At 34.6% G+C, this 10,407-nt stretch overlaps 1 protein-coding gene and 1 long non-coding RNA gene across 2 annotated transcripts; both read right to left on the bottom strand.

The window, feature by feature from the left end:
- Positions 1-4,510: 4,510 nt before the first annotated feature.
- Positions 4,511-6,200, bottom strand: LOC128023089 (cortexin-1-like). The gene is made up of 2 exons (XM_052610639.1): positions 6,140-6,200; positions 4,511-4,997 (listed from the first exon to the last, which is right to left on the bottom strand). The coding sequence occupies exons 1-2, from the start codon at positions 6,198-6,200 to the stop codon at positions 4,732-4,734; spliced, it is 327 nt and encodes a 108-aa protein (XP_052466599.1). The 3' UTR covers positions 4,511-4,731.
- Positions 4,993-6,348, bottom strand: LOC127938354 (uncharacterized). The gene is made up of 4 exons (XR_008148687.1): positions 6,140-6,348; positions 5,315-5,478; positions 5,119-5,224; positions 4,993-5,019 (listed from the first exon to the last, which is right to left on the bottom strand). It is a non-coding gene; the product is annotated as an uncharacterized LOC127938354 (long non-coding RNA).
- Positions 6,349-10,407: the final 4,059 nt, after the last annotated feature.

Raw genomic sequence — 10,407 nt, forward strand, 5'->3', positions numbered from 1 at the left:
TCTTCTGTTGCAGTGTCTGTCTCTTAGATCCAATGCCCTAGTTTTGATCTAACAGATGTCCCCTCTGGTTAAATTCAGCCCTAATAAATCATCATTGCATCAATATGTGGAGTTAAGTTCAATTCCTTCACATGTTCTAGTTCTATTGTGCAATTTAAACCCGTACTGTATGCTCACATTTGGACGTGGCACGTGCAGTAGAAAGTATTAGTCTCAGATAATCAAGGAGGTTCACATGATGTGTGTGTGATAAGATGCAGACAGTCCATCGATGCAATCACACTTTCCCCACTGATCACATGCCACACATGCTTCGCATGACGGAAGACACTCGTTTAACCCAGGCAAGTGTCAGGGTTAGAGTCGTTTTCATGCAGCATTCCACGAGTGACACCTGCCCTGATCATTAACACACCTAGGAAATGCACTTTTTAAATCATTTCACTGCTTTGGTTTTGAGTGGGTTTTCCCCAGCACTGCAATAACCCAGCCAACGTTTTTTTTTTTAAGTTATATGAATGTTAGGACAAAATGTTCTTAAAGGCACGTTTATGGAATGTTCGCATGACACATTCAGATTTCAACATTCTCAAAACACACTTGAAGTTATTTCTACCTGACGAACACTGTGAAACATTTTTGGAACCTTCAAAGAACATTCTAACATTCAATGACACGACAACGAAACACTGGAATGTTTTAATTAAAATAAACACTCAAATGATGTTATATTATGGGTGGGAATAAAGTTAGTAGAACGTTTTTATAGCCTTTAAATAACTTTAGAATCACGACAAGAAAACTGGACGTTTCAATGTTTTAGAAACAAATGTTTTTCTATAACCTTAAATCGGAAATTAAAAAGAAAAATGACAAAACAGTCCACCTCAGATAAAAAGGTACAAAAGCTGTCACTGGGGAGGAACCTTTTCAAAAGGCACACCTTTGAACTTAAACTGTCCAAACTGGTACCTAAAAGGTACAAAAAGGTACCGCCCCAGTGACAGCTTTTGTACCTTTTTTCTAAAAGTTAAGAAGCATATAATTCTCAAAATTCAAAATTTATCAAGTCACAAAAATGTCTGTTTATGTATTAATACAAATGAATGATTTAAGATGACACCCACAAAGTTGTTGGTTTTAAGAATAAGCAACAAATCACTTTTATGGTGAAGAGTAAATAATACTAATTAACTTGCAAATAATACTATATGAATGAAATAAAACACCACTTAAGTGTACTTAAAAAGAGACACCATCATGCCTATGTTTCTAATACAGTACAATTTTAAAAAGAGCAGTTTGTAATACTGTCAAATAAAAGTTTGACCAACATAGTGTGTTTGATAATATACTTAATATACTTTAAATGTATTAAACTGCAAATTCATCACTATGAATGTGCAAATGCATAAATACATGACTAACATATTTCAATAGAAATGTCATTAAAGTATATTTTAGTTACAATTAGTACAATTTATATATATATATAAAAAAAGAAAGTATATGTAAGGTTGTACATGCTTAAGTGGGTCAATACGTTCAGCTGATTGTATTCAATATAAAGTTAATCTGTTTACATTTAATTGTTATTTTGTTAGTTACAATATAAATATGTTGAGCTAAATCATATTCTATCATGATGTCTGATGTGTCTGATGAAGGTCAGATTCCTGGGTTTTGTTCTGCTGAAGTGAAGCTGAACTCTTTTGTGTGTCTGAGCTCTTGCTAAAGAGAAACATCATGTGTACCGACTCTCTATAAATCCTCTTCAAATCCAGTCTTACAATGTGTTTCTTCCTCTTCTGAGCCTTAAAAAGCTCATTATTATTATTTGATTATGATGATTCATCTACTCTTTGTTGTTAGGAGCTGCTGTCAGAATATGAAGCTCATGCATTGTGGATATATAACTGTGGATGTCAGGATGTGAAGAGATTATTGTTAGACATAATACATTTCAGCAGGATGGAAGATTAGGTTGATTTTTATTTTTAATTACTATATAATAATCATGATTACTACTGCTACTCCTACTAATATTTTTGTGTATATATATATATATATATATATATATATATATATATATATATATATATATAAAAGAAATGTTACTTAGAATAAAAAGTTAGTTCCATAAAGTATCACCAAATGGTGTTTGTATGAATGATTTTCTTCCCAGACGTTTTAGTTCGAAAACATAATTTCTCTAGTATTTTCTACAATGTAATACAAGCAATATCTTACTGTAGTGAGTGCAAATATGTTACATACATGTAGTCCCTGCACCTTTAGCACTGCACTCATTCAATCATTCAGCTGTCATGCTCAGTTTTACCAGTAGATGGCGCCTGAGGCAAGGACTTGGTTCAGAATTCCTTGCGTTCCTTGGATCAGTCAGTATTTTATATATTAATTTATATTTTGATGGATCTCACACCTATTGATGCATATTTTGCACAAAGTTTCCATTGTGCTTCTTAGCTAGAAGTTGCAAAGCTCTTAGGGTGATGCGGATAATGAAACGTCTGGCTACATGACACCAACATTAAATACAAAACATTAAACACAAATTTTCTAATTCAACACTATATGTGGCATTAGTTTCTTTGCAAGATTGCAAAAATGAAGCACTGAATATTTCATATTTAGCAGGCTATAATAAGCATTTGAAGAGGTTTCTGGAGCTGACAGTCTTCCAGCCCAGCGCTGCTGTCGATACCAGCATACCATAATCAATTCAACAATCAATGCATGATGTGTCTCTTAATCAGAGACTGCGGCACATTTACTGCTGCAGTAAACCGAGCCTGACCTTTCACCCTTTCTGACAGCTTGTTTCCTGATTAAGACACGAGGAGAAGACATGAAATCTAGGCATTTCATTGTTTTAAAAAGGTTCTAATAATGTTATATTCTGGGCAACAATAACGTGGACTGTTGTTTAAAACACTTTAAGAACCTTTTTAATGTTTTTAAAATATTAAAATAAGCATTCAAATAACATTATAGTTTGAGTGAAAATAAAGTTAGAATGTAAAAAAAAGAGAAAAAAAAGTTTTTGTAACCTTTAAAATCACTAGAAAACTGGGCAATATTAGAAAATATAAAATAAATGTTCAAATAACATTTTGAATGATGATGAAGTTAGTAGAATGTTGCAAGAAATGTTGAACGTATCAGAAACATTTCAAAACAATCATCCTAGTGTTTTTATAAGCTAAATTTAGCTGCTAATTCACTAATGTTTTACTAACGTTCCCATTATGGTAAACACAATTTGTGATATTTTGTTCGTTCTTTTCTGGGTTATATGAATGTTAATGGAACATTCCATTCTATTATTTGGCAAACGCTGTGGGAACGTTACTTTTGAATATTCGCAAACATTCTGAAACATTGTAACATTTAAACAATGTCATCCAGCCAAAGCTTTTTTGACATTTCATGAACAATGTATAAATACAATTTTTGTGCTAATGTTTTGAGAACATTAGTCAGGACATTCTATTAATGTTACTGGAAGAACGTTTGTTCATAACGTTGAGATAACCTTGTCAGAACGTTCCCTATCAGCTGGGACAGTGTTACTTGGAGATATCAGCTTTAGATATGCTGTTTTTTGACAAATTAATAAATGCAGATTAACAGACTGGTAATGTTGAGGGACTTTGTGCTGCATGTGGGCTGTCCAATCAAAACCAGTAAGAAACATTAGTGTTTGTACACAGTTTTGCCCTCTCTAGATGATAAAACGCTGCTGCTTATCCCAAACCAACTGAGTTTCTGACACAGAAATATATCAAGGCACATCTGCTCCAGTTATCAAAGACAAAAGTGGACAAATGCATTACAAAACATAATGCAAAATATTTATAAGAAATATTAATAAATACCATCCAACCAACTCGCATGCACAGCAAAAACATTAGAAATGCAGTCACAATAAGAAATAAGGAAGTTTGTAAAAGTCTGTCACAACACTAAACAAATTAGCAAACATTTCTGTGGGAAATGAATACAGATGCATGATTCATTCACATAATTACCTGAAGTAGAAATTTACATTTTAAAACAAATGCTGCAACTGAGTTTAATGTAGTCACTCATTTTGTTGACTAAAATCTCAGGGATATTGCTTTGGCACCAGTAGATTTATGGCACCAGAACAAGTCTGGGTCATATTTTCATCCCAAAATCTAAAGGAAATACATTTTAGTCCATTAAGCAAATTACTAATATATATATATATATATATATATATATATATATATATATATATATATATATATATATATATATATATATATATATATATATATATATATATTTAATTAAAACATTACATAGTGCATTCCAGTAATTAACTATTTGTGGCAGAAATGTTATGAAAATATTGAAAAATATTATACTAAAAATAATAAATACAATATTATTTTATTAAATGTATTCAATTTTCATTAAATAAATGTAATAAAAAATAAAATTCTATATATATGTGTGTGTGTGTGTGTGTGTGTTCTTGACATGTTAGCTTGATATATATTAGATTAGATTAGATTAGATATTTAAAAGTTTAATTAAAATATTATTTTGTCCATTCCAGAATTCAACATTTTGGGGGGGAAATGTTACAAAAATAATGAAAAATATTATATTAAAGTACAAAATATTATATTGTTTATAGTTATATATATTATAACAAGCAGACAGTTTGTAATTGTTCATCTAGACGAGTGCGTACTCAAACTGTCCCCTCTCCAAACCGTCTTTATGATCAGACCAGGATGAGGACGGCATGCTGCTGTAGGGGTCCAGGAGAATCCGGAAACAGCGCACCAGCAGGAACACCAAAAACAGCAGCAGGAGCCCCACGAAACACAGAGCCGTGATCTGCTCTGTGTCCGGAGCCAGCAGAAGCCCCTCCGTGGCCCCGGGGCCCGAGACAGGGCCCAGAGACTGCAGCTCGTACTCCATCAGAGGCCTTTCAGTTCAGAGATGAAGCAAGTCCAGTTTCTGAGGAAGAGAGGATCCCATGGGAAAGAATGACTTTGCTTTAAAATCTCAATTGTTTCTTTTACATGGCAATGATATTAAATGGAGACACTTCGTTACAGGGTACATGGAGAGAAAACATGCCGTGACACACTGATCGCCCACGCAGCTTCATTTTCAGGTGTCCGAGATAATTACTGAAAGCTCAGACAGAGGAAAGCCGGCTCTGTGAATAAAGAGAAAGACGAAAATCTGGGTCGATCATGAACATTGTGAATCAATAACAGCCACATAACAGAGAAATAAACCAGGTCACCTCTTCAGCAGGTCATGAAGAGACCAGATCCGTGAGGAATATTAAAGTGCACAGGCTGTATAACAGTGAACCGCTCAAGACCTGGTCCACAGCTGGGATGGTTTTCCCAGTAAATACAGGCTCTGACTTCCTCTGGATGGGATTCGTGTGCTGACAGCTGATTCCTGTCCCAAAGAGGACACAGTTACCTAAAGGGTTAATAACTTTCATTCCATCATCATAAATGTAAACGATCAGAAGAAGTGGCTGTGAAGGTTGTTCTAGTTGCAGAAGGAAATCCTGCGAGTGCAGAAATAGACACAGATCAATAGCAGAGCTGATCGATCCATTCCCAAACTATAGATAAATCACTGCTTGCTGTCTGTGTGGTCGACTGGAGCACTTCTGGATTAAAAATATATATAGCCTGTTAACAATAAACAGCAACCAACGGATGTACAGTCATATAAACTGCCTAATTATCATATTATGTTGTCATATTAGTACATATCCAGTACACCTCCTTACAGAGGGAGTAAAATATTACATTATATATGTATATAACTGATATCATACATTTAATCTGAAATGTTATGTTACCTGACTAGATGTTTTTAATGCAATCTCTAATGCATTAGGCTACAGGTGCCAACAAGTGCTAGAAGTCTTCTTTTCTGTTTACAGAACATTTGACAACTATAAAAATCAGCAAATCAAGGCTATTATATTCCTCATATATTTACGGACAAATTACGCGAGCGGTTTTCATGATTATTGAATATTGAGAGCTTTCAAATGTAATTAAAAACTAATTAAAAAAAAAAAAAAACTGAAAACATAACATACCCGTGTTGACGATCCGGAGCGTGTGCTGGTCTGCTAGCTCTATGCGCGCTCTCGCGTTCATCCCTCACGCGCGCGCGATGGAGCGGTCCTCGGGGACACGCACTCGTGTAACCGTGGCTAGTTGTCACACTGTTACTCAAATGAGTACTTTCAATGTAGGGTTAATGTTTAAAAAAAGACTTCTGTAAAGACACTTACCAGAAAACCCCTTTGAACATCTACACTGTCATATCGCAGGAGAGCAGAGGTGTAAATTATTTGAGTAAACGTTATTAGTATATTTTTGGATATTCTGAATAATTGTCGCTGAAGGTACCTGTACTTTTAGTCTAGTGGTTTTCAGGTACTCTTTAGGGGAGATGCTGCATGTTGTCTCAATATGAGGCAAGCTGTCACAATAGAAACCTTGTGTTTACTGACAAAGATTTGGGGTTAAAGGCCTATGTCTGAAATGTGCAATAAACGTGTCTCTAAAAGGGAAAACTCATGTTTAGAACATGTATCTGTGTACAATACTGCATGCATTTAAAATGTAATTAAATGTGATATTTGCTATAAAAGCAAATAAAACTATTATAAAAAAATGTAATGTTTCATACAGAATATGTAACTCTTATATTCAGAGAATAAGGATTTGTATTGAAATATATGCATAAAACGTGTGACAACTTGCCCCGATCTTTACTGCTGTCAGATATGCTATTATGCATTGCATTTCACACATCATCATCATATACTATCATATTGCTGTTTTAAGGTTGTTCAGAATTTTTTTTTTTTTACTTATTCAAAAATTAGGCTGTGTAGGCAGTGATATAGAATCATGTAGGATATAGAGTCCATCAATAAAAAATGTTTTCCTTTTTTTTTTTTTTTTTTGGTTTTGGGATCCAGGGTCACATATCGTTTAAACGGCAATTAAAATATTGTCGTAGATTATATATATCAACCACAGCCCTACGGCACCCATTCACTGCTATTACACTCTAAAAATGGCTGGGTTAAAAATAACCCAATTGGCAACCCAGCACTGGGTAAATATTGGACAGAACACATGCTGGGTTAAAGTAACCCAGCATGCTGGTTTACACATTTTAACCCAGCATGCTGGGTTATTGAGAAAACCCAAGATAGAGTCATTTTTACCATTTGTGGGTTTGCATTTTTATGATTCTGGGTTATTCTTGCTGGGTTATTCTCATAATTTCACTTTTGCTTAACAAAGCAATCATGGATTAATAAATAATGAAGAATACAGGTTATTTAGACTGTTAAAAAATATTTTTAATGCCATCTGACATTAAAAAATTTGTACCAATGACAAACAACATGGAATTTTCCCTTTTTTTGTTTCCAGCAAATGCAAAATAAATAAATAAAAATCACAGAAATACAGTTGCAATAAATAAGAAAATTATTTCTGAATGACCTGTGTCTAGCTGTTTAACTATTACATTTTGAGATTTTTAGCTATTTAAATACACAGTGAAATGACATTGACAATTAACATTCTTTAAATTTAAATGTAAAATCATTTAAAGATGTCCTTAAATTTAAGTATCAAGTATATAAAGACTCCTACGTAGGTAGATGTGCACTGCTTAGGGTAGTTCAACATATAGTTCACCCAAAAATGAAAATTCTGTCATTTATTACTCAACTTCATGTCGTTACAAACCTGTAAGCCCTTCGTTCATCTTCAGAACACAAGTTAAGATATTTTCGTTGATATTCGAGAGCTTTCAGACCAGGGTGAATAATTAGTGACAATTTTCATTTTTGGGTGAACTATTGTCAAACACTTAAGCTCTGAAGCAAAGATCTACACCTGAGAGCAGTGTACTCCGTTATAGAGCCTGTCTATGGAAGGACAATTTTCAAAAGGAATTGCTAATTATATTTTCAATTGCGTTTTCCACATGTGACAAATTGTGACAATCCAAACACAATTGCAAATCTTGAACAAAAACAGTTTCAAAAACATTGAACAAAAATTACGGTTTCAGTTTTCATGAATGCACAGTGACTGCCAAATTTCAAATGGAAAAAAAAGTCAGTTTGTAGCTGTATTTTCCATGTATTATGAGTAATAAGCCTGTCATATTGATCAAATACTGCATCATAGCAGCTTTACAGTATTAAATAGGAAAATAGTGTGTAATAATGCAAAGGGACAAAAGTAAACACTCAGTTTTCAGTTAAAGTCAGTTTATCATTGATTCAGTGATGTATCGTCCCTCTGTGCAATCAAGTGGATGATATCGCTTGATATTAATTGTCTCCAACTAAAGAAAAACAAGGAACCAAAACTCCATCGGTGACAGAATGGAGAAAAAAACCTTGGGAGAAACCAGGCTCAGTTGGGGGTCAGTTCTCCTCTGACCAGACGAAACCAGTAGTTCAATTCCAGGCTGCAGCAAAGTCAGAATTCTTCAGAATTGTGCAGAAGAATCATCTGTTTCCTGTGGTCTTGTCCTGGTGCTCCTCTGAGACAAGGTCTTTACAGGGGATCTGTATCTGGGGCTCTAGTTGTCCTGGTCTCCGCTGTCTTTCAGGGATGTAGAGGTCCTTTCTAGGTGCTGATCCACCATCTGGTCTGGATATGTACTGGATACGGGTGGCTACGGTGACCTTGGAATAAGAGAGAAACAGACTAATGTTAGCATAGATGCAACATAAGAACAAGTACATGAGGTTTTATGAATTACCATGTCTGTTTTTTCACTGTGTCGCACATGTTACCTGCCAAAACTCAAATGGAATCTTTAGCATCTGAATTTCCAAAGCCTCACATTGAAAACTGTCAATTTTTGTCAGAGGTGGGACCATACTATGGAGAGTGTTTGTATTGGGAGGTGACGTCACTCAAAGACAACTGTGCAAAATGCTTTGAACAATGGAGGTTAAGGCACTACTAAAGGCAGCTGCCGCTCCGAGAGATGTGTGATAAAGAACAGACAGTGCAACCCGGATCTCCCTATATTCTTGGCACCTCACACAATAAATAATTCTGTAATTTTTACCCCAAATGCAGCTACTATCCCCTGCTAACCGTTAGAGCCACATGGTACTATTGGTCAATATTCACCATTAACCAAATGCTTTTCACCGGAGGAATAAAGTATAGGGTAAGATGCAGCTAGGTAAATAAGAGTAGAACTGCAATGTTGTTTGCTGACGTGCATTGACGTCCAAACAGTGAGAGATTTGGGGTAAAAACTACAAAATATCTCCCAATACAAACACGCCCTATAGTATAGTCCCACCCTTGACATAAATTGACAGCTTTCTGTGTAAGGCATCTGAAATACAAATGCTTTTCAATTGAGTTTGGACTATTTCACAATGTATATGTCCACATGTGGAAAAATACAATTAAATATACAATTTGCAATTCCTTTTGAAAATAGTGCAGAATATCCTTACCTGTCCATTGATTATGATCAATGCCTGAGAGATCTGCTGGCATGGGTTTTGTGGACTCTGCTCAGTTAAGGAATTCCATGTTTGTTCCAACATTTAAAATAAAGTTTAAAAAAAAGAAAAAATACAAATTGTTTTAATAACAGTGATTCAGTTCAATTAACTGTGTGAAGTTAATCATGAAATTGACCCATCATGATTATGAGTTAAATTCACCTATGAGTTGGTCTACAGAAGCAGAATATGATATAGTGATTGGCTGAAAGGTGTGCTTTCAAACTGTCTAATCAATGGGATGTTCCAGTTATTATAAATCACAGTTTTATGTTAATATGCTGGCTATATCAAACACACACAGTCACTGGCACAGATAAGGGAGATCACACTGCATGCGCGCACACAGACATTTCTATGACAAGTCACGTAGGTAAAACAGTCCATATATAAACACTTATAGATGTAACGTTACCAAAGTGATAAGGACAAGTCAAAAACACGATCTGAAAAATTAATATATGATGTTTACGCTCATAAATTAGGTACATTCTGGTGCAGCTTTAACTATAGCACGAAATAAAAATATATGTGCGTTTAAGTTACGTGAGGGTTAACGTTAGTTGATTATCACAGACAAACAATTATGTAAAATTTATAATAAACACGAACTTACCGTTAGACGCCTCAATAAGACTGCATTCGACGAGTTTTTCTCTCACAAATGTATCCATGCGCTTTTCTGACAGGAAAAAAACACATTTTGAATTATAATTTGTATTTAAAAAGACTTTATAAACCACAAAAGCATCAAATCACTTCCCTAACGCGGTCAGCGTCACTCGCTGTGC

Source organism: Carassius gibelio, chromosome A2 (genome assembly GCF_023724105.1).
Source record: "Carassius gibelio isolate Cgi1373 ecotype wild population from Czech Republic chromosome A2, carGib1.2-hapl.c, whole genome shotgun sequence".
Lineage (NCBI taxonomy): Eukaryota > Metazoa > Chordata > Actinopteri > Cypriniformes > Cyprinidae > Carassius > Carassius gibelio.

Coding starts and splice junctions, on each gene's coding strand:
- LOC128023089 (XM_052610639.1), bottom strand. CDS start 6,200: ATGAACGCGAGAGCGCGCATAGAGCTAGCAGACCAGCACACGCTCCGG. Junction 4,998..6,139: donor GCTCCGGATCGTCAACACGG/GTATGTTATGTT, acceptor TGCTTCATCTCT/GAACTGAAAGGCCTCTGATG.